Source organism: Lacerta agilis, chromosome 4 (assembly GCF_009819535.1).
Source record: "Lacerta agilis isolate rLacAgi1 chromosome 4, rLacAgi1.pri, whole genome shotgun sequence".
NCBI lineage: Eukaryota > Metazoa > Chordata > Lepidosauria > Squamata > Lacertidae > Lacerta > Lacerta agilis.
The window spans coordinates 53,643,789-53,668,370 of NC_046315.1; the positions used below are offsets into that span (position 1 = coordinate 53,643,789).

A 24,582-nucleotide genomic window follows, 5' to 3' on the forward strand; every position below is an offset into this window, starting at 1 on the left:
AAAAAAAACTTTCTTGTAGTCTCAGCAGAGCTCACCACCAAAAAAACTGCATTTGCTTCTCCTTTTCAGAACTAGCATACAGTAGTCATACATTCCACTGTAATAAAACACATCCACACCAATACAAATCAGAAGAAACATAGCACAACTTATTTTTTGACATCCACTCAATGCTGTTTTGTATTTAAAACAGTAATATAGTTTGCATTAGGATATCAGTTGGCAGTTGCTTAGCACATTGTCTAGTTACCAAAATATCTATAGAATATCGGCCTCTGAGGCCCAAATAAAGCATCTTCATTTTGATACTCTTCCTTCAAAAATGCTTTAAAATGGCTGGAAGCAGGCTGGCTGCTACTTTATATATAAAAATCCAAATATTCACATATTGCTAACATTTAATTGTAATGTATCTTGCACAATATCCATACAGAAAATTCCAGTAACCCAAAAACTCCATGTTAATCAGTTTTCAATAAGGGTCAAGTTAACTCAAATGAGGTTTTATTTGTTATTGCTAACGTTTAATAAGATCAAGGTCAACACAGCAAAATTCTCAACTTAACATCAAATGAATGACGAATATTTCTATGGCGCCCATGAGAGAATTAATCTCTGCGAAAACAATAAATTTTTTTCAGGATTCGCATTATTCTAAACTCTTTTAACTTGCTGTTGCCTTTTTACTGGTATATAAATCCATATATACCAGGATCACAGGATAAAGAACATGTAACCAGATTTAAATGAATGCAATTATTCATTAAGTAGGAAATCCTAGACCACAACGCCTTAAAATGTGAGCAATTTACTAACAATAAATTGAGTTTACCTTAATCTCCACATCCAAAGCTGCACCACAAATGTCAAATTTAATTGCTGAGGGTTCTTGTCCCTTTATATATATAAAACTTCATTTCAAATGCTGTAACTTCAGAAACATCAGGGAAATTAAATCTTAAAAATCCCTTGTAGGCATTCTTTATGCCTTCTTCTCCTTTTAATTGTGTGTCTGTTCATGACTCCAAAGACTAAATGCAGTTTTGAATGTCCTATGGCAGAGTTTGCACATATACTGTCTTTTGAAAGTGATCGCTGAAAGTGGTGGAGCGTGGTAAAAGAGTGTGTCCGATTCCTGAGGGACAAATAATTTCTCAGCTGAAGGAGTTTCTGACAACCCCGTAGGGCTATCGGGTTCCAAAGGTTGTATTTTGGGAAGGGGTGGGGGAGGAGGCAAGGGTGGGGGTGACGGAGAATTAGCTGGTGCGTAAATCTCAGGTTCCTTTCGCACAGGCTCCTCCGTGGCTTGTGCCATGTGGGACTGGAAGTGACTCCAGAGGCGGAAATTGGTGCGGAAGGCCTTGTTGCATACATGGCAAATGAAGGGCTTCACAGAACACAAAAGCTCCTGGTGGCGCTCTAGCTGCTTGTGTACTGTAAAGATTTTCCCACATTTTTCACAAGGCCACAAGCCAGTGTCTTTATTGGAGATGGTTTCCTTGTGTTCCTGGTTGCCTTCAGAGACCTCCTCTTCTAAATCATCTGCAGGCTCTTCTTTGATTTGGATTTTAAACTGCTTGGAGACACTCAGATCTTCGGGGAGGCATGAGGAATCTTCCGAGTCAAAATTAATCTGCTCGGAGGAGTCGCTGAACACGCTGTCGTCTTTGGCTGCAACGAAGCTGTTCGTCTTGTTCGGCTCCAGCTGAGAATGCAGCCTGGAAGTGCCACTCACTTCGCCGTTGTGTTCCAGGACCGGCAGAGACAGATTCTCTGTCGGAGCCATGGTATTTTGATTGTGAACCTCAACCTGGTGACGCCAAATACTGAAAGAGGATTTGAAAGTGCGCATGCATTCTAGGCAGGTGAGCTTCTTGTATTCGCATGCCATTTCGTGGTCATGCTTCAGGTTTAGAGAAGAAAAACGGAGGCTGCAGTATGGGCAGACGGTTGCATTCCGGCAGAGCCGCTCATGATTCCCCTGTTCAATAAGAGAGGGAAAATTAGCATGACAAAGGCGGCACTGGTAAACTTTTTTGTTTTCTACTGGGCTTTCGACGCGAGGTTCCTCTTTGGGCTTAAGTGGCTTATTTCCTCCAACTGGTTTTTCCCCTGGATGCATTTTTATATGCTGCTTGAACTGTGAGAGGAAGCGATATGCCTTCCCACAGTAGGTACATACATAGGCTCCTCTGGTTCTCGACCTCAGGTTTCTTTTGATGACTTGCTGTGCTTGTGAACCAGCCTGTCCCTGAAAACCTTGCTTGCCACGCCTTAGCTTGACAATCAGGGCCTTTTTAATCTCTCGCTCCCTCACTATATCAATTAATTTCCTTTGGAACTTTTCATCCAAGATAGCGTGGGAACTGGAAGCAGGTGAAGGGTTCTTCACGATTCCATGCTGTGTCTGGCAATGCGTCCAAACTTTGAAGTTTGTATGAAATCTCTTATCACAAATATCACAAGAATAGGGTTTTTCAGGGTTGTGGTACATATTGACATGACGATGAAGGCCTGCTGTTGACCTGAATATCTTAAGGCAATGTTTGCACTTAAACTTTTTGTTAGGCTTTGTTTCTTCCAGCTCACTATATTCATCTTTGCTAATGTCAGAATCTGGGAAATCAGCATCACGGGGTGTAGGATTTGAGTTTTCCTCAAAATTGTCCTCGGACCCAGGGGAAGCATGTTCATCCACTTTAATTTTTTTGAGTGGTAGCCTTCTGTCTGCTTGAAACCTCCTTTTAGCTGGGAGTCTACTGAGATCCTTATGATCATCTTCTGTTTTAAAAGCATTAATCTTATTGGGAGATGATGAAGCATCCCCAACAGTAATTCTTATTATTTCAGAAGGCTCTGAAAGTGGACTGCTAGGTTCTGTTTTAATCCGTATTTCTCTAAGAGGTGAAGCGACCTCCCTGTCTCCAGACTGGGAGGCACTAAAGGACCTAAGGCGATGGGGGTACATTACATGTGTCTTGTCACCAGGAGCTGCTTCTCCTGAAGAGTCTTTCACAGGTGGCTTTTGTGACATTACATTTAACATTCTCCCTTGTGCGTTGTTCACCACTGAAGGTCCTTGAGAAAACTTGAAGTCAACAGAAGGCGAATAAACAGGAACTTGACTATCCATGGACAATGACCTTCGAAGGAGACTTTTTACAAGTGGCCCACTCCTGTCAATACTTTGGTTCGCAGGACCAGATACCTTAGATGGGATCACTAATCCTAACTTTGAATAGTACAGCAAATTCCTGTCTTCCCCTGGACCAGCTCCTTTTCCTGTCTCTCTCAACAAAAATGTGGATTCAGAGCAGCTACGTAATGATAAGACTGGTGGACAAGGTCTTTTCAAAGGTACTTCTGCTGCCTTTCCTCTTAGGAACTGATCACTTCCTCCTGCTTCGTCTGCTCCCACTTCTTTCTCTACTGATGTTTTCTGTGACAATACTGCATTCCTTTTAGTTCTGCTTTGATCATCTGCTGTAGCCGAAGAATGTTCATGGGACTTGGAGTATCTTAAAGAACTGTCTTTCAGCCATCTCCTTTCATTTTGCGATAGGCTATGTAGAAACTCAGTTGGCTGTGTAGATTGTGGCCGCTTAGGTTTGACAGCAACTGGGGACAAGGACTTAGAATTATGGCTTACATCATGTGAGGTTTGACCAACATTTTTTCCCTGTGCTTCATTTTTGCTCTGACAAACTATGACACTTCTTTTCTGGGAACTGCTTTCATCATCCTCTTGGAAAAATATTTTTTTAATAGGACATGCAGGCAATGGAATTTGAGGACTTTTGGAAACAATGTTAGTAAGAAAGGAAATTCCAAGACTGTAGCCCACTTCTTGCACACCAGCAAGGCTACTTTTCTCAACAAACAAGGATGATGAGTAAATGTAGTTTAATACATTGTCGAAAGTATCCGGTTCACAAAAGTCAAGCTGAAACACTGACTGAGACTCATTTTCTTTTTTAGTGAACAGAGACTGAAAATATTCACTGCTGGCAGCCAGAACATTTTTATGAGCTCGAAATTTTTGGTCTCCCACTATCAGAACAACATCACAAAGTTGCCCTTTTAGTCGTTCCTCATTTAAAGCACTTAGGAGAGAAATAGCATGTGCTGGATTTATATAATGCAAGAGTCCCTCCATGATTTAGGTATACCTGAAAGACAAGAAAAAATAAAACCAATAGTGTTTAGGTACATTTACAAGAAAGAAAGAAAGAAAGAAAGAAAGAAAGAAAGAAAGAAAGAGAAAGAAAGAAAGCTGTAAAAGTAAGGGTTTCTTCTCCAGTAACAGACTGAAAAGTCAATATATAAATAGTAATCTGTTTTCCTTTGGAGACAGAGGGAAGATGATATGCCTAATACACCATGGGAGTTAAAACAACAATATATCGACCCTGATTCAACTAACCTGGTGTGTTAACAAAAGCCATCAGAAGGGCTCCTTTTAGTGCCGTGTGGGCATTTCTCTTCCCAAATCCACTCTGGAAAGCCAGGTAAACCCCCAGAACAACATGAGGAAGGAGGAGAGGGGGGATTTTCCATCTGGCAGCAATGCTTGCAAACACAGAATGAACAGAAGAGTGCAAGTTGAGTTCCTCCCACAGTAAGCCACTACAACAGGCCTAGCCTAGTGCACAGTAATTGATTTCATGTATTTGCTGCCATTTTAAACTGTTTTATATATAGCTATTTTTATATATGCAATTGTTTTAACTGTTTTATATTTGTTTTATTGTATTGCAAATCACTCCAGGATGCCTTATCAGTAGCAATTCATAAATGCAAACAACAACAACAACCAGATACGATTCTAGGCATGTGAAAGCTAACTTATCTTTATAAAAAGGCACCCCAATGTAGTGATTACTACATACAGTAGCTAGCAGAGTTCAAAAAATGTGTTTAGGTATTCCCTCCTGTTCTGTAACAAAAAAGAATCCAAAATATGAAAGCAAACTGCATGCAAATACTTAAAAGTCAGATTCTGGGGGGAAACCCCCCATGAATTTCTAACCAAATATTAAGGGCACAGTTCTAAATATACTTACTAAGGAGAAAGATATAGTCAACACAGCAGGACGTATTACTAAGTAAGCATGGACTGTGCTGTATAGTTTCAATCCCACTGTAGACATGTGAAGGCTGGCTTGGATTGATACTAAATTAGTCTGTTCAAATTGTAATCAATATGGCTTAAATCCCATTGCTTTCAATGGTAATCAAGCGCAACTAACCTAGTCTGGCTCCAGCCCAATGTTTGGGAAATTGAGCCTTTTGTATCTTACATGTATAGCTTAAGGCAAGTATTGTTCCAGTTCCATCCTTTTTTTTTTTACTGACAGTCTCATGAAACAACTGTCATAAGGATTACATGAACAAAATTATATAGGCAATCATATTATAATTTTGTTCCAGCCCAAGCAATAAAACCCAAGATGATTCATCTTAAAAAGAGAGAGAGAGAGAGAGTAAGAAGGTTACTGTTCAGTAAGATAGTGGACTTATAAGTCTCACTGAATTCAGAGGGAACTTTCCTCCAGATAAACAAGTATAGGATTGTGTGTTAGAGCAAGGCTGACTCAAGTGTACAAGGCTGTGTCAAGAGCAGGAGGGTTGAACACCTATATGTATCATGAGCTATGCAGCAGAAAAGAAGTGAAGAAAACTTTAGGAACAGTTCTTATTAATATAATTCAGCAGTGGAAACCTGTGTGGGACTACAACATCCATCAGCCCCAACCAGAATGGCCAATGGCTGTAAATGAAGAGATGTAGCCTAGCAACATAAACTGCAGGTTCCCTCTGCTCATTCATGTAAGGCTTAGCTATAGCCTTGCATCCAAAATGGGCTAGCTTTTCTCCAGCTAATTTTACTATTATCCTCCAATGCTATGTCCTTTGGGAAAGCATCTCAGGGGCGTTAAAGTGTTTCAGACCTCCCACTTCAAGGGTGGAGAGAGAGAGATTTGCCCCCAGAGGGGAAGGTCCAATCTTGGGTAGCACCTGCAGAGCCGTCTTTCCTATTGGGCTTACTGGCGCGTTGTCTCTCAGGGGCGCCCCAGAGAGTGGGGGAGCTGTGCGGCTTTGCCGGCGGCCTCCCCTTTCCCTGCACGCCTGCCAGCTGTGCCCCGTCAACCATATGTCTGGTGGGCATGCAGCTTCCTTCCCAAGCCTCCGCGGGAGGAGAGTAATCCCCGCAGAGGCTTGGGAAAAGGTTGACAACTCTGGGAAATGGGGGAGGGGTGCCGGAGGGATCTTTGCACCACAGCGCCGGATATGCTTAAGACGGCCCTGAGCACTCGCTTGACATGAAAACCTCCATGGTTCTTGCCTCATTGACAATGGACTTCCAACACGAGAAGAGTCACAAAAGGGGCGTGCTGGTGGCAGATCTGGTGAAGGCATGGATCTGAAAGACCCATAGTATCTCCAGCCCCCGGACACACTGCTCCCCAAACCAGGGAAAACATATGTTAGCCCTGGAGCTCACCTACGTGATTTTCCTTGGAAACAGTGGGAAGGAAACAGTTCCAAAATGGAGAGTGAAGGAAGGAGGGAATGCCCAGAAAAGACAGAACAGAAACTGTTCCTTCACCCTCATTTCTGCCTTGCAAGGTGTGTCTAGCAGGGCTCCCATTCCAGCAGTGTCCCACCAACAGGCATGCTCTCTAAACAAAATGAAATTTCTCAAAAAAGTATAATCTTAAAACAATTGTAATTTAAAAATAAAACATACCGTAAGACCTTCCTTCTCTCTTCTTGAATTTAGAACATGCTCAAAAACGGCAGAAAGATTCAGGATTGCATTTCTTCCTTAATTTGCAGTTACTTTCAGGTCTGCATCTCAGATGATCTGGGGGAGATAAAACAGCTTGCTTGAAAAAAAATTTTTATCAGTGTGTGAAAATTTCACATTTTCAGGTGCTTTGCTCCTCCTCCATTACTGCACTGCACAGGGGAAGAAACAATCCACCAACCAAAGCCTGACATGTCACAATGTGTCAACACATGGGCCTGTGGTTTGTTTCCTTCAAATGTCCACAAGTGGCCAGTCATAAACAAACTTTTGCTCCCACTCATTCTGCCCATGTTCTTATATTACAAGTCAGGTTTTGGCTTTGTTTTCTTTCCCGCTGCTTAGCAGTGTCAGGAGCGAGAAAGGAGGCCCCTGAGCAAGTTGTGCCCCTTAGTTTTATCTCAGACTTATCAAGCACTTGCCCAGGTGTACAGAGGTACTGGAAAAAAGATGATCACTGCAACACTGGCTGTATATTTTCACCACCACTTCTGTACAGCACAGGGCCATCCATTTGTTTAGTTTAGTTTAGGTCTCCTGGAGCTGGTGAGGCCCAGAATTTAGTTGACCATGCTGGGTACTGAAGCAAGACCTGTTTACCAATGTTGCTGTTCATCCTACAGTATGCGACATCCTGCATAAACACCTGCACTGGTTTCTTGTCCATTTGCGTAAAAACACCTCACCCTCACCTGTGAAGTGCAGTCCTCCATGGCTTTGAACCATGCTATCTGCACTACTGTATCTTGATATATCACTACCCATGGCCTTCATTCCACCCTGCCAGCTATTTAAAAGTTTCCTGCTCACTTAAACAACTGTGCTCTTTCTCCCTTCCACTCCTTATGTCAAGAATGCTCACTAAGAACACCTTCATGATGCAACTTCTCTCTTCCTTCAAAGGTTCTTAAAAACCCTCTTCTGTCAATATTTTTGGATTACCACTTTAGTTCTCATCTCCTACTAGCCCTAAAGCACATGTAATTAAGCCCAAAGCATACAACTGAACACTTTGTGAGGAAAAACCCACCCCACCCGCACTTCACATCTCTCAACTGCTTTCCCCAGCTCAAAACAAAATAAAAAATAGGAAATTCCTTCCAGTAGCACCTTAGAGACCAACTAAGTTTGTTCTTGGTATGAGCTTTCGTGTGCATGCACAATCCCCAGCTTAGTTCACTTCAAGTATTAGAGCAGAGCATGGAGAAAGCAGCCTGCATTACTCAAGCACAAGAGAGGCAAAGTGGGAGGGGGGGGATAATAGTCTTGTCATCAATCTTCATTTTAGCTTTTCACAACCCTGTCTTTGACACAAGCAGGACTTCAGAGGGAAACACTTGGTGGCCCTCACTTGAAGGTCTATTATAGCCACATTAGGTGATGTCTGACTTTGATGCCCAAGGATGCCTTCTACCTTCCTCACCTTGGGAGCACAGGATAGTCACTCTGAGTTGGGGATTCTCTTTCCTGTGGTGTGGCCAAGAAATTCACACCAAGGGCTTCTTCTCCATGACTGCCTTCCCAGTGAAATGGCAAAGCATGCTGGGAAAGGAACAACTGTACTCCACCAGCACTTTTGTTTCCCTAGAATTTTGGATTGTTTTAACTTTGTGCCCTTGTGTGACTAAAGTGAGAAGGGGGCAGAGCAGAAGTGGTCCATTTTTATTAACACATGCTTCTTCCCCTGTACTTGGCCCATTGTGAGCAAAAACTTCAGTGAATGCCCTCATTGCCTTGAAGTGTGGTGGCTGAGCATAAGTGGTAGGGCCTTTTCAGTTGTGGCACCTACATATAAAGCAACTTTATCCAGGAAAACCTTCCCATCTCATTTACTTGAATTTCATCATCTTGTTCAGACGATTTAAGGCAGGATATTGGCTGAAACTGATGGCATTGTTATTTTGTCACCTGCTCCTGCAATGAGCAGTAACCCTGTATTCCTCAGACTCTTTTGTGTTACTTTGTGTGTTAAGGGTTGTTTTATTTGTATACGCAATCAGTTTTCACTTAGATGACTAGATACCATTGTATCATATTGGGACATACATTTGCTAGAAGTATCACAAAACTCATGTTCTGCATGAAGCTGTTCTGGCACATCTGCTTGGGCCCACTGAAATTAAATCTAAACAGAATGCTTTATTTGTATGGGCTGGTTGCAGTTATTCAAAAGACGGCTGGGCAGCACAAAGGACATGGCCAGATACACTTTATTTTTGTGTATCCCAGGGCTGGCACCTTGTAATGAAAACAGTTCTGGGATTGAAGTTGCAGATTCTATAGCTGACCTAGCTGGATCTCAAGTTAGTTCTTGTTGGTCTGTGTGGCTGGATTTGGCATCAGTATGGTCAAGTTGATTTCAGCAGGCAATGGTATTGGATAGCACCACACTGTATTTCTTTATCACATTTATATCCTAACTTTAAACTACAAAAGTCCCCACCCCCTGCCCCAAGATACACACACACACACACACACACACCATAAAATCTTCTCCTCTTTGGTACCTGAAATCTGAAGTGAGACTAATTGATTTTGAAGCAACTGTAACTCTCCTAGCTCTTGCCAGAATTACATTGCAAAATACAGGAAGATCAAAGCATGTGTTCAGTTAAATGTCTGGTTAGAAAATAAATGACAAGTAATAACATGCATTAAAATGCACATCTAAGAAGAGAAGACATAGATCAACATGAGAATAAGTCCACAGAGCACTGGACTTTTTTCATAAGTCAATGGAATGAGAAAACTGAAGATAATATTTACCCATTATAACTCAATCACAGTGATTTGATAATTAAACAGCTCTTTCATTTGGAGACTCTCCATTTTAGATTTTCTGCTTTATTTTCGATTCTACGCACCATTTTTAAAGAATTTATTTCCATATATTCTTCCACTCTCTGTCAGCTATCCATTAATAACTTATCAATAATCTTAATAGATTATTTATCTGTACACATGCATTTGTGCTATGATTTCTCATTTCTCTCTCCTTTTATTTTTGACTATAAAGCAATGATGAGATAATGCTATTTTATCTGAATCAATCACATGACAATAAAGCAAATTTCTGATTTAAAAAATAATAATAATAAACCATCACAATATTACAGTAAGGCTTCAATTTCATACCAACTTACCTGGGAGTAAGCCCATTTGAGGTCTACAGGGCATACTTTAGAGCTGACATGCATAAAATACTTTAGAGCTGACATGCGTAAAATACAAAAATTGGGGAGTTAACAAAGCAGCAATAACCTAGACCAACAAGGACAAACCTAAATCACAGTTTTTCAGGTACCAGTGTAAGTTCAAGCCCATAACTATTTTCATTAAGGGGGGTCAGCCAAATGATAAAACGAAAGCAAAATCACATCTGGATATTATGACCAAAGCGCTCCCCAGAATCCTCCTGCATAACTAGAACCAACCCACGTGTATGTTGGTTTGGGGGAAAGTATGTCACAGGGTGCAGATTCTATTTGTGCTTGAACCTCCATCTCCAAATGCTAGCATCTCAAGAAGTGTAAAGCACTTATGAGAGGGCACATTAGCACCCTTTTCCTTCTGCAGAGAGCAATTCCCCCCTACTCCTTACCCAGAATGACATCATAAGGCTCAACAGCCCACCACACCCATTTTCCTGCGCACGCTCACAGAGCCCTCTTTCACCCCACCCACAGGGACTACCCCGAGCATAGCGGGTGTGCGGTCAACTGTGTCCGTATGGGCAACGCACAGGCGCAGTGACAAGAAGTAACTATGCACAGAGAGCGGGCAACAGACATGCGTATTAGACACCCAGCGGCATACAAGGGCATGCGTATTCCGTACCATGAACGAGGCTGCTAGGATCGACGCATGCGCCGCAAAGGGGTGGGAACCCGTTTTGTAACCGGCGCAGGCGCAAATGAGAGCTCAGAGCTCAAGGACCGCAGCCCTTACACGGTGGAGGGGGGGGGAACATACCTCAGAGTTACGTCAGGAAAAGACGCCTTTGTGCATGGGGAAACCCACGCCTTTGTGCAGGGTGGGGGGAGACCCGCCTTGAGCAGGCAGGAACTGGGGACCGCTACTCACCTTCTCCGCCGCTGGACAGGCTCCCCCCTTCCTTCCCCCCCACTCTCCGGCCGCCTCCTTTTACGATTCACCCGCGCGCGCTGCCGCCACCGCCGTGATTCCATCCATCTTGAATTTGACGTCATCCCACACCAGGGATGAGGTCATCGCAGTGAACGCTCGTCACGTGCGCAACATTCCGATTGGTCAACACCAGGCGGGGGGGGGGGGAGAGCGGCGGCGGCAGGGGAGTGTAAATTGCCCGAAATGGCGGTGGAGCGTGTTCGTGTTTAATGGGGTGTCATAGCAATCGCGGGCGGTGTTTCTCCTCCCCACAGTCAGTGAACGCTCCCTGCGTTGGCCGCCTAAGCCAAGTGGAGGAGCGGGCGGCGCTGGTCGTTGCTAAGGGCGGCGGGAACTCAGCAGGTCGCTGAGGAAGAGGAGGCCTGAGGGACACGAAGCCGACGCAAGTCCCCCCCCCCCTTTTAAAGAATGAGGAAGGGAGTCTTTCCTCTGTGGATTCCCCTTAGTAAGCACTTCCCGCTGCAGGATACGCGACACACACGCGCTCGCCTCTGTCAAATAAAAACTCCCGGGTGGAAACTTGCTGCCTGTGTGAGTTCTGAAGAAAGAAGGAAGGAAGGGGGGGGGGAATAAATATCTTTCCAGCAGTCTTCGTTCTCTTAATAAAATGCCGCTTGTGCCTTGGGAAAAGCCAATAATAAGTGGCATCTCTTTTCGTCCTCCTGGAGTCAAAGACTTCATGGTGCGAGCTGGTTCTTAAAAGTAGCCGGCGCCCCTGCTGAACGAACGCGTTTCAGTCTTGCAGCCCTGCTGCTGATCAAGGCGAGGTTCCCCTTCCCACCCGCAAATGCAGAGGGAAACGAGGCTGTCACTCAGCACCAAGTTAATTTTCAGGGAGTTTACACAGGCGAGGCCTTTCCGTGCCTCGTATCTAGTGCGAATCACAAGCCTGCTGAGCAGCTGGATTGCGCCTTTGAATTTTATTTGTTTATTGAAAAAAGCACACACAAGAAGTGAAAATAACCGGCACGGGACAAGCGCAAACATGCTTTAGCATGTGTGAGGAAGAATTCATGCTGCTCTCCCATTATTTGTGAGAACTGCAAAATGACTGAATACAACTTCGTTGAGTTGTGGTTTTCAGTTTCTGTAGCTGTCCTTGTTACCAGGGAATCTTGATTCGGTGCATTCTCTATAAGTTTTTTTATTCATTAAGTTTGTGTAAGTTATATTCATTAAGTTTGTCATCCAAAGCAACTTGCAACCAAACAAATAGACAATAAACCCCACATTGATACAGTAAGCCTACAACCTTACTGTAGAGCATTAGGCTCTTAATATGAAGGTTGGGCAAAAGATTCCTGCCTTGCAGGGGATTGACTAGATGACCCTCATGGTCCCTTCCAACTCTACAATTTTATGATACAATGATAACTTATGTGGGGGTTATGTTCTGGGGTGGGGTTGCCAAAGTCATTTTCTCCAGAATCCATAATCTGGGGAACCAGGTTTGTGTCTCCGCTCCTCCACATGTAGCTGCTGGGTGACCTTGGGCTAGTCACACTTCTCTGAAGTCTCTCAGCCTCACTCACCTCACAGAGTGTTTGTTGTGGGGGAGGAAGGGAAAGGAGAATGTTGGCCGCTTTGAGACTCCTTCGGGTAGTGATAAAGCAGGATATTAAATCCAAACTCTTCTTCTTTCCACGACCTATTTATTTATTTATTTATTTCCATTCTTTTAAAGGTAGATGTGCACAAATTAAATGTGCATAAATTGTGGGCTTGCTATATATTAAAACCAAGAGGAAAGAGAAATACATTAAAAGCATCCCACCCACTTCCAAAGGCTACACATTGTTAAACACCAATGTATAAAGTTTTTGTCTGGCGCCTGAAGACAAATGATGGCACCAGGCAGTCCTCGCTGGGGAGAGCATTCTGCAAACATGGCGTCACTGCAAAAAAAGGGCCATTCTTGTATTGGTGCCCTCTGGATCTTTTGTAGAGGAGGCACATGAAGAAGGGCCTCAGATGATGACCACCGAATCCAGGTCGGTTCATAGAGAGAAGTGGTCCTCGTGGTATTGCTGTCCTGAGCCATTTAAGACTTTATAGGTCAAAACCAGCACTTTGAACTGGCTCTGGAAACTACAGTAATTGGGAATCAGTGTGGTTGGGCCATGATTGACGTCATTTGCTCAAACTGTCTTGCCCCCCCCATGAGCAATTCTGCACCAGCTGAATTCTGAATTCTGTACCAGCCACTGAATTCTGCACCAGCTGAAGTTTCTGGACTATCTTTGGACATTCTCATATATGCATTGTGGTGATCTAACCTAGAGGTTAGATTTTCTGGTTCTCTCTCTCCCCACTTCTCTCACCACCCCGCCCTGTCAACAGACTATAACCAGGGCTTTTTTCAGCTGGAACTCGCTGAAACAGTTCCTGTACCTCTCCTGTGGGTGCCATTGCCAGTATAAGAGAAAAGGGGAGCATTCATGGGGAGTTCCAGCCCTTCTTTTTCTGTATGTTCTTTTGTTACCATGAAAATCTTTTCATAAAAACATTTTTTAAAAACCTTAACCACTTTTTCTCACTAGCCTAGCTACTGTACTGGAAGGCAGTTAACACACCACCTGGGAGGACACACTCTCTCTTTCTCTCTCTCTCTCACACACACACACACAAACACCACAAGCCAAAAGCACAATAATGTACTTACAGTTGTTTTCATATTGCATTTATTTTTTATTGTTTAGCTATTACAAAATACTATAAACAAATTGAGACTTAGAGACTGCCTTCCATCTGTAACACATTAACTAAGTGGACATCGGGGTAGATGTGCATAGAATTATGGCAAAGTATTTCAGAGATGGATGAAATCCAAAGAAAATTAGCTATGTTGCAATTTTATTGAAGTAAAATTGATCTGGACATATACAATCCTGTTGATTCAAATGGGATTTGCTGTACAATCTGAAAATGCTTAATACTGAATTCAGTGGAACTGCTTCTGAGTAAGGTCTACCAAACTTCCTTTGGTTTATGTCTATTTTTTTGTAATATACTGAACTATCTAAACCCTCCTGAGGTACAAATTCTAAAATTTCAAAGCAAAAATTCCATTAAAAAACAAACAAACCAATGTTCATACCATAAGTGTAGAGATGTCAAACACACACCCTGAAAAAAGTCAATGAAAATGGTAATTGTAAACATTTTTTCTTCATTAGTATAGTAGTTATGTGCAGCTGTTATTTTCCTGTTAACAAGGCTTTAGGGATTAGGTTTCTTGGCAGGACTTGCAGTAATGGAACACCATTTCTCTTGATTGTAGTGTTCAAAAGGTTTGTGCATATAACATTCACAAGGTTTTAAAGAGAAAACCTTGGGCTTATTTTGTGTGTGTCCTCAAAATGTAAAAAAAACCCGAAACCACTCCCTGCAAATAGAAAGATAGCATATCATGGATAAAGATTTTATTCTGGCATTCTCTCTGTTCATAGAAAGTTAAAACATTAGGAAGAAGGCTGAGCTAACAACCAAACTAGACGTGATGTGGGATATCTGTAGAAAGGTTTTCTCATGGTTGGTTGGTTGATTGTTAAATCAAAGTGGCAGGGGTGCAGGGGCGGGAATTGGGGCCTCAGCACAGGGGAGGAGTTTAACCTTTTCTTCTGTCATTTTTCTGATCTAAATTATCTCACCAAAATGCTATTTCTCTCATGGGGATTTAGCAGACTTTCTTTTTTCTTTTTTTTTGGGGGGGGGGAGAGGAGGGATATAATCAGGGCTGGCCTGAAACGTTTGGCTGTCTGAGGTGTCCTCCCTGTTCCACAAATGGATTGGTAGGTGATGATGAGACAGCATCTTCCACTGTGCCTGAGGGCAGCAGGCTAGTTTAGGGAGTGAAGAATAGCTTTTGTGTCACACACAACTCTGTCCTTCAACAACTCACCAAAATTTGCTGCCCGCTCCACCTGCCCCCTGCCACCTCAAATAATGCAGTGCAGTAGCTGCAATGCCAGCATGTGTTTCATGAGCACAGCAATGCATGCACGCGGGCAATACTTTCTGGAGTGCATGGCTTGGGTTGTTTGCCTCTCTGCTGACCTGGTTAAGTGCCTTTCCCAAAGGCACTGTTGGCAATACATTGCAGAAAAACAGCCCAGGTCAACGAGAAACAAGCACTTTTGCCTCTAGGGCACCCCAGCTCAGGAGGATGGGAATAGTGCAACTGGGGAACCCTCAGCGGAGGCTGCCACCTCTGCCTATTGGTAGGGCTGGTGCTGGGTTGCATAGTTTCAGTCAGGAAAATGGCAGCGGCAGCAAAGGACTGGATTAAACCTCCCCTTGCATTGCAGTCTCATTCTGATTCTCCTTAGCATGCATGTCTGTTTTGACCTTAAGAGCAAAAATATAAGATATTGATAAAGAGGACCTCCTGCATCAAACTTAGATTGACCCTAAAAACCCTTCCTCTGGCAGGTTTTCATGCACAATTTTTTTTTCTATACTGGGGAGATGTTAAATATATTATTTCCCTACTCCCCATGAACTACATTTTTGAAAGGTATATAGCACATAATATATTGACTCAGTCCTTAAAGTCTGTTTTGAAGTGGTTGTAGGCTTCCTCTAAGGACGTCCTTGGAGCTGTTCACAAACAGTTGAATCTTTTTTTCACTTTGTAGTTTCAGTTATGATGTGATGGCCTAAACATCTTTCAAGACCTGGTGGCTTTCATTGTAAAAAGCTTCTTTTAGCATGTTATTTAAGCCTGAAAGGGTGAGATGTCTGGCGAATAACAGTTATATAAATGAGCTGTCATCCAATTTGACAGAATCTGCTCTGTATCTGATGTGTTGCAGAGGTGAAAGAAATTTATTTATGTAGGTTTTTATCTTTATCATTCTTGACCACAGGTTGGGTTACAAACATATGCAAACATTGCATTTCACCAGAGGAGAAGATAAAACTAATGCTCCAATTAGTTAGATTTCTTAAAACCAATAGCTGCTATTAAATCACAGTATTAAAAGCACCGGGGGGCGGGGGAGAGACTTGGAGCCGATGGCAAAAAGATTAAACCATTACTGCAAACCCCACAAGTGCCCCTATTTTCCATGGACAGTCCCAGATTTACAGAAGCCATCCCGGTTTCTGATTTGATCAGGGAATGTCCTGCTTTTCCTAATTTCATCGGATAAATGTTGGAGGGTATGGAGTTATGTGACTCCCAAGCAAAGGAGATAAGTAACTAGATAACCTTTAGAAGGCATCTGAAGGCAGCCCTGTAGGTATAGGTAAGTTTTTAAATGTTTCATGTTTTATTATGTATGAAATGTATTTAAAAGGTATTTATTATGTATTTATTATTTATATATAAATAAATACATAAATAAATACATAAATAAATAAATACATAAATAAATAAATACATGGCTGGGGCAACATAGTCAGATGGGCAGGGTATAAATATTAACATTTATTATTATTATGATGGAGTAGGATGTCCCAATTTTCATCAGATAAACGTTGGTGGGTATGTTAGTGCCAGATAGACTTCTGAAAGGAGGACATACCACTTTCAAGCTGTCACCACTAAGAAAATCCATTCTCCTATCTATATATCTTAGCACTACAAAATTATGAATAGATTGGAAGGAAGCACATACTGTTAGATGCACCCTGGGGTGGATAAAGGCAACAACTTTCTTCTCCCTAAAGTTTGAGTGAATTTAAGTAAAAAAATCCAGGTATATTTAGATAATGGACGCTTTCCCCTTTCTTGTGTGGGTGTATAAAGCCTGTGTAGACCTCTGAAACAAAGGCTGTCAGTAGCTGAAAAAAAATGTTGAATTTTCTTAATCCCTTTTAGCAACTACAAAATCCTGTATTTCCTTATAGGGTAAATTTCCTTGAAGTAGCTGCTATTGGTGTTGACAGGAGAGCTTATCAGATTCAAGCTTAGCTTCTGGTGAATGCAAATTCACTGTCTTATACTTAACTATATTTGTAAACCTGTCAGTTTTGTGGCTTCTACTTTGCTTTATTCAGCAGTATTAGCAACTGAGCCAAAATAAATCATAATTTTAATAAAAGGACATGTAATGAACACAGGATATGAATTGCCTGCGGTATCTGCCCCTGATAGTTCACAAACTCTAATTTATCATTTAGCTCTTTGCAAGTGAATCAACCACTTGAGGGAAAAAAAACTATTCCAAATTCAGTTGTTGGTGTCACACTGCCTTTGGATATTTGCACATATAAAACAAAAACAAAAAATACTGGGTTGTGTTTTTTTACAGATATAAAAAAACCCCATAGTAAATGGACACTTTATAAATATACTAATTTGAAAGCACATATATGTTTGATTTTGTTTTTATAATCATTATGTAACATGTTTTACTTGAATGCAAAAGTATGGAAAGGATAAACAAGTTAATAAGGTGCTATGGGAGCTGTGCAGGTTATGGCTTGTTAAAGTCAGAACCTTCAGTTACATGCACAGAAGAATCTGCAAAGTCATTTAGAGAAGGTCATATCTTCTCAGTGTACTAATGGAGTGTCCAACATTACAGATGCTTCCATTAATTTACATTTCCCCTGCTTCTCACTATCTCTAGTTATCCATATCTCCCGCCCTTCCTGTCAAACACATGTACATCATAGGCCAGCAATTACCCGTATACTACAAACAAACTTTGGATATTGATCGTACTAGGAACTAGCAAATAAGAGAGTTTTGTTTAAAACAAGGCTTATAACTTATTAGGATGGGTGTAATAATTTTTTAGAAGTGAGGAGATATGCAGATAAATATCCTTAAGATGATAGCTGTGCTGTCTTTACACATACGCAAAATTATTTTCAGATCAGCTTAATGAACTTATGCAGTTATGGGCCATGTGTTAAGCATGCAGGCTAGATAACAAGCAGCTAGAGAGTGCAGGAACAGGCATTTGCTCTTCCAAAACAGACGGACTCATCCCTCTCCATCTAGGGATGTCCCATCTTCTTAAGACTGCTGGACAGTGGGCAGTGGTGGGGATATGCCTTAGAACCCAGCTACTGGCTTCCAGGAGGGAGGTTCTGTGATGGAGTGAGATGAGACAAGCAGGATACATGAAATGAGAATGAGTTTGCTGTATTGTTTTTGATCTGAGTGCAGATTCTGAATGGGTTGTCTATTAAGACTGCTCATTTCAGAGCATTCTTTTCTTTTACATTCTGTAGTCTCCTACAGCACAATAGAACAGGATGACGTACAGCAATTCAGTTCTTCAGCAGCTGATACCATTCAATTCAATTCAATTCAACACCTTTATTGGCATATATAAGACAATAGAATCATAAAAAGGCCATCCATATGCATTATATTTATATTAAATACAGTAAAAAGGGAACTTCCTGTTATTTTAGTATCGACATTTCAATTTTAGTACAACAAATCCACCTTACACCACCTTTCACTTCAAGAAGAAATAGTATTATTCCCTGCTACTCTGGGTACTTCCAAATGGCTTTTAATTTTTCCTTTTGTGGTGGGGGTAGGTGGGTATGTGTGCAGCCAGGGATCTGACACCTGCCAACCACATTGGGTCTGTCTTAATCCTCAGTAATTCCAATCAGGATGGTCTAGAGGAGATCAGAGTGGTGGGTTTGTCCAGAGAGTGCTGCAAATATAAAACAAAGCAACCAACGCTTACAACTTTGTATCTTCAAGTTTTGTTTTGTTTTTTTACAGTTAGTGTTACCAGCAAATAGAGGTCAGTAACAAACCACACAACCAATAAGCAGGAAGCTACTTTATGGATGAATTTCATTTTACTTTGTATTCAAATAAATGTACAAAAAGAAATGAGGCAGAGGGAAGAAAATAGAAATGGTTGGGACAATTGAATTTACGGAATGGAAGGAAAGGTTCAAATATTTTGGGTATCATGATAAGGAATCTGAGGTGTGAATTGAGCAGAATGTAACAGATTTTTAGAAAATTAAGACAAAAGTAAAAGACTACCAACCATATCCAAGAAGTAAAAAAATGCCCCAAAGGGTAGGAAAATCCCCCATCTGACAAATTATGCAAAAGGGTGTTGAAAATATTTTCTGTTGTCCAAAATGGCTGGCAAATCTATTTTGAGTCCTTCACTGAAAACCTCTTTTGACTTGTTTCCACGGCACTGAAAGATTCACTATAGTAACCGTAGCCAGGGGAGAATTGCATCCTCAGGGGATATGAAAGCTCCTCTTAAAGGTAAATGGAAACATTGCTTAATCAAATTCATTTAATCTTTTGAGTGATACCATTTGCAGCACAGAATTTGAACATGCATATAATGTTGCAAATAGGGCTAATCCTACAAGGAAAAGCAAAATACTTTGTTCCCAAGAAAACTCATGTGCACACTGTAGAAGTTGAAATGAAAGTTAGATAAGGCTAAGAAAACCAAACAGGGATTGGTGTTGCATCTGTGTCCAAAACAGGAGTTTTCATCTTATTGCCACACAACCTTCATGTCTTACCAGGTCTAACTTAAAACAGCTCTGCTAAAAGTCCTCTTTTCCATTTAATCACACACAGTGTGCTATTTTTGAACTGTAATTCAGTTGATACTGTTGAAATGATCTTTATTTTTGTGCTTTTATCCAGAGCAGATTAGAACAAAGGAAGTGGCACACAGAGAGACTAGGAGATTGAGAGACAGACAGAGAGAGAAGGGATTGGCTCTGACAACATGCACCCCCCAGAGATTACCTCCCTCCTAAAGGAGTGGGGCCCTCAACAGCACACAGGTTCCCCATGATGAAACATGATGGTGGTTTCACCCTCTGACTCTTAACTACTCCTGTTCTCCCCCAAGGAAGTCTCTTCCCTCTGCCCAGTTCAATCTAGACTACACCCCAGTTTCCATTGCTTCTTTCACAAGGGGTTGAAGCTACCCTCTAATCCTGCTGACTCCTGCCCCCCAAGCTATACTCATGCACTTGTTTTTAAGACCAGTCGACCCATGGAAGCTGGCTACAAATAAGTGTGGTTTAATCAGGGTGTTATTCTGCAAGCGACTACATCAGGTTGCTGAGGACCAGGATTAGTAATTGAGATGCAGGCATTCCATGGGGAAAGCGTTAATGAACCTCCACAGGCAAGGTACTGCCTAGATTCTCTCTTTGTTCTGAGGCCAATCACTTTACCTGTACACTAAGGAGAAAAACGAGGGCAATTCTGCTTTATTCCCTAAAATCTGGATGTAAAACCTACTGCTATTTTGTTCCCTGGGAACAATGATATTGCAAAAAATGATGAGGACCTTTAATTCAGTGGCTAGGATCCTTGCTGTGTCCATCTTCATTCTGTGTACCGCTACAGGGCAGAGAACAGTCAACACCTTTACAGGCAAGTAGCAAAACACTTTACTGATACCTACGTAGTTTCACATTTAATTTTAATTTGGACGTGGCACTGAACATTGCTCTTCAAAACTACTTTTACCTCGTGGACCATTTATTTTCAGGACAACTCTTGCGATTCATCCTAGCTCATTGGCGATTATGGATTTAAAATTCTCGGGAGTGCTTGGTGTCTTTTGGATATAGGATTCTGGGTGGCAAGTGAAGCAGCTTTTTATCATGATGTGCCTTTAAAAAGATGCGAACCAGGGTCATTATGCTATGTAAACTATAGACCAGAGAAACTGCCTCTGCAGAATTATCTTAGAAATTGTGGATGTGGAGGTTTTTCAGTTCTGTTTCTAGCTCTGGAATCCTGTGACCCCGTTCTCGATTGGGGCGGTGGTGAGTTTAGCTTAGTAAGCAAGACTGGCTAGATCAGTCGTGGAGAGGCTTTCAACAAGAGGTGATGAATGGGAGTGAAGGATGTTGTGCCTGCAAATGTGTGTGCTGACCTTTGTTTTTAAAACAGTTGGTTGATGGGTCAGAACCATGAAAGGACCCAGAATACGGTCCTCATGGGATCACCATGCTGTTTAGCCAAATCATGGACAGGAACAATAAGACTGTGTAGCTCTTCTATTACCACTTCATTCAGATCAATATTTCAACATTGGTTTAATTTCTTATTGACCCTTATCATCTAGGCTGGGATATGATTTCTGAATAATTAGAAATATTTGCTGTTCTAAAAGTGTATCCTTAAAAGTTGAAAGCATTTGCAGACAGCTGCATTCTGAATGAATTAAAACCAGTGAAAAAAAATAAAAAATTGGCCAGTAGCAGCTTAGAGACCAACTATGTTTGTTCTGGGTGTAAGCTTTCGTGTGCATGCACACTTCTTCAGATACCTTAAAAACTTAGTTGGTCTCTAAGGCGCTACTGGAGAATTTTTAATTTTTATTTATTTCGACTGCGTCAGACCAACATGGCTACCTACCTGAATCTAAAACCAGTATCTCATTATTCTTAATTTGTCCCAACATTAGAATGTGGAGGGGACCTTGAATCCTCAGCTAGAGTGCATAACTTTATTCCCAGACATTCTGCAGTAGTCTTCTAAATATTGAATTTTGCAGAAACATATTCACAACAGAATGACAAAGAAGAAAAGAAAAACAGGCGGATAGGTAAAAAAAAGGGTAAAAATGTGTTGGCATCACCCCAAAGGGGTGGACTTCTTTCACATGCCACATTTCCACTGGTTACCTGCCACAGTATATTTATCATGTGTTATTTAACCAATTATGTATACCGTACCATGTGTAATTTACTTTACCTGCTGTGTTCACACATTGTTAGCAGTTTTAGTCTACTGAACATATTTTTTTTACCCAAGAACAATATTGCAAGACTGTAAGACATTTGATTCACATAACCTTTGTCACAGTCTCCAATGGATGTAGTAAATCAATATTTCCAAGAATCATGATATATTCCTGTTACAAATAATCTGTGTTACAAACTTGCAAGTTTTCTGCTATTGCTAGTTGACAGGATAGCACATTAATTTTCAGAAATATGTTTGCTTGCACGGGTGAAAAAGTACCGCCGAGGTGATAATCAGTCTATAATAATAAACCTAGTAAACACCATCTTACAGTCATACTGGAAATTTCAGCTTGTTGCTGGTTAAAAGAATCCATCCAACAAAACACATTTTAATTAGTTTAGTGGCAGTCTAATCCTTGTAGTTTGGAAGCTATGGAGCAGTAAATGCTAATTTGTAAACCTTTTCTGAATTGTCCCTAGCAACCCTACACAGGGGAATTGTCCTTCTCTGAGTACTGAACTCTATGCTCTGAACTCTAGGCTGTAGGACGGGTGGGATAGATTTTGAATAAACATAACAACAACAACAACAACAACAACAACAACAACAACAACAACACTACAACATAACAATACATAATAATATAGGATTTTAGCAAATGTATAGGATTACTTATCAGACTTGGATTTCCTCCCAATCTTCCTGATTGATGTATACATAGTTGCAAAGAGAACCCGTTTTGCTATAGACTTGGCAATATAATAAAATAATAATAATAATAATGCAACAAAACATCAAACAATAAAAACTTCCCTAAGTTTCCCAGCTTAGAATTAGACATAGAATACCACTTCATTCAAGGAAAGCAAGTTGAAAGAAAATTTACTCTTCTTTCAAAAACATGTAAATAAAGCTTTTAAAATGTTTAAAGTTACTTTTATCTTTTCATTAATTCCTGCTCTTGTTGTTTATCGGCCTGGCTATCTTTCTTCTGGATCTCCAGATTACTAAAATCTTTTGAATTTTTTATTAGAGGACACGAAAAAATAGATTAGACTTAGACATACTCATTCTTACAGAAAATCAACTGAAATTCATTGGCTCTACTTTAAGCATGATGGGGAATCTGGATCTAACCTAATCTGTTTGAACACACACACACACACACACACACACACACACACACACACACACACACACAGAGTGAGTGGCTGGTCACCTGCAGTTGTTCCCAAGTACATTGATAGGTGAGTGCTTTTGAAAAATCACCTACTGTGTCACTAATTCCTATATCACTCTGTTTTTCTTTCTCTCTAGAGAAAGGTCTCTCCTTGCTCAGCTACCATTTATGCAATTATACTATAGACAAAAATGTGAACAAAATGGTTGCCTATCGAAAGTCGTATGAAAAGGAAACACTATGCGGAGGGTGGATTCCGTGGAGGACTTGCACCAAAACCTATTACAATGAAGAATATCACCCTGTCACAGTCCCAGAGAGTATGAATCTGACAGATTGCTGCAATGGGTATGAGCAAGTTGGTCTCTACTGTGCCTTATGTAAGTATTCAATGAAAAATCAAAATTAGAAGAACTGCAAAAGTACAACACTAGAATACCTGCAGATGCAGCTTTGAGTCAACCCACTCCAACCTGGGTATGTGGGCTTTCAACACAGTGGGACATAAGACAAGTTAGCTTTGTACACACCTGACCTATACCAGAACTGTGACTTTCGCATATAGGCTCTCTTTATGCCACTGTGTGTCAGCCACAGTAATCATTACAGTTTATATGTGTCCTTAGGGAGGCTGTTGGAGCCCAAAGCTTGCTCTTGGGTGAACTATCAGCGCATAGGTAATCTTCATGCTTGGACTGCGTATGAACAAGTCTCAACGAAACCTGTGAGTTTCAGCTGTTTTAAGGGGGAAGTGTTCACAGGTCAAATCAATTATTAAATTATTACTGCTCTGGCAGCTGAGGTTCAAATAGATCTGTATAAAACAGCACCCCATTTGTATCTAAACTCTGTTTTGAGTTGAAAAGGCTTAGTAAAGATAACCTGCTTTCAGATTAGGCTGCGGACATTTTGTTGTTACCTACTTGATGATCATATCCAAAATATGTGTTGCATTTTGTATGTCTTGCATTACACTCACTTCTGTTATCACTGAGTTTATATTAACTCGAAGATCTTTTTAAAAAGTATCATCATCATCATCATTAATGGTTTTTATTTAGTTTTAAATGGGGTGGCTTTTTTTTGGTACTTAACAAAAATGCACACCTAAGCAGCAACACAAACCAGAACATATTCTGTAGGAACAAAATTTCCATTAGCCTGAACAAGGAAGTGCTGTCTCTCAATCTGCCCTCCCATCAAAATAATCTATCAAGGAAAAGGAAATAGAATATTTTATATGAAAGATTAGCACATCCCTGCCTTAGCATCTATGAAGGCAAAATAAATTAAAAGAACCATTCTGAGGCCTGCCTTTAAAATAGTAACGGGTAAACTCCCATGCTCAGTTTAGACTGGTCTTGGTGATTCCAAGTTTTCTTGAAAAGTGATCTTGGGGGGGGGGGAGAAGAAGAAGGGGGAAGGAGAGAAGCGATATGGGAAAAATTCCTTTATTTTGCAGGAGTCTCATCTCCATTTGTAACACTGGTGCAGGCACTCTTGTGTTTCTGCAAACATATATGTGTATTGTCATATCGCTCCCTGGGAACGGAAGTTTCCAGCACTTGTGATGGTGGACAGCTGCTTGGAAATTGAACTGCTTCCCCCTCAAACAATTGCACTTGGGAACATGAGAATGTTGTGGACAATAAAACATTATCTTGTTTGATAGAAACAGATTGATCCAAATAAAGAAAATGCTTATCAAACAAATGGAAGCTTAGTAAGGTGGTCTAGTCACATAATTTACAGCAGTTGGCCAGTGAGGGG

At 41.1% G+C, this 24,582-nt stretch overlaps 2 protein-coding genes across 2 annotated transcripts in view; one reads left to right on the plus strand and one right to left on the minus strand.

Annotated features, from left to right (window-relative positions):
• Positions 1-476: 476 nt before the first annotated feature.
• Positions 477-10,013, minus strand: ZBTB21 (zinc finger and BTB domain containing 21). The gene is made up of 3 exons (XM_033147072.1): positions 9,955-10,013; positions 6,752-6,868; positions 477-4,169 (listed from the first exon to the last, which is right to left on the minus strand). The coding sequence occupies exon 3, from the start codon at positions 4,154-4,156 to the stop codon at positions 1,001-1,003; it is 3,156 nt and encodes a 1,051-aa protein (XP_033002963.1). The 5' UTR covers positions 4,157-4,169; positions 6,752-6,868; positions 9,955-10,013; the 3' UTR covers positions 477-1,000.
• Positions 10,014-11,343: 1,330 nt separating this feature from the next.
• UMODL1 (uromodulin like 1) overlaps positions 11,344-24,582 on the plus strand; it is a 40,881-nt gene continuing 27,642 nt past the window's right edge. The window contains exons 1-2 of the mRNA XM_033146373.1: positions 11,344-11,402; positions 22,950-23,192. Of these exons, the coding sequence (XP_033002264.1) occupies positions 11,366-11,402; positions 22,950-23,192 (280 nt within the window). The 5' untranslated portion in view covers positions 11,344-11,365. The remainder of the gene's footprint in view (positions 11,403-22,949; positions 23,193-24,582) is intronic.

What these genes read in the sequence shown, in the direction of transcription:
- ZBTB21 (XM_033147072.1), bottom strand. Translation starts at nt 4,156, where the DNA reads ATGGAGGGACTCTTGCATTATATAAATCCAGCACATGCTATTTCTCTC.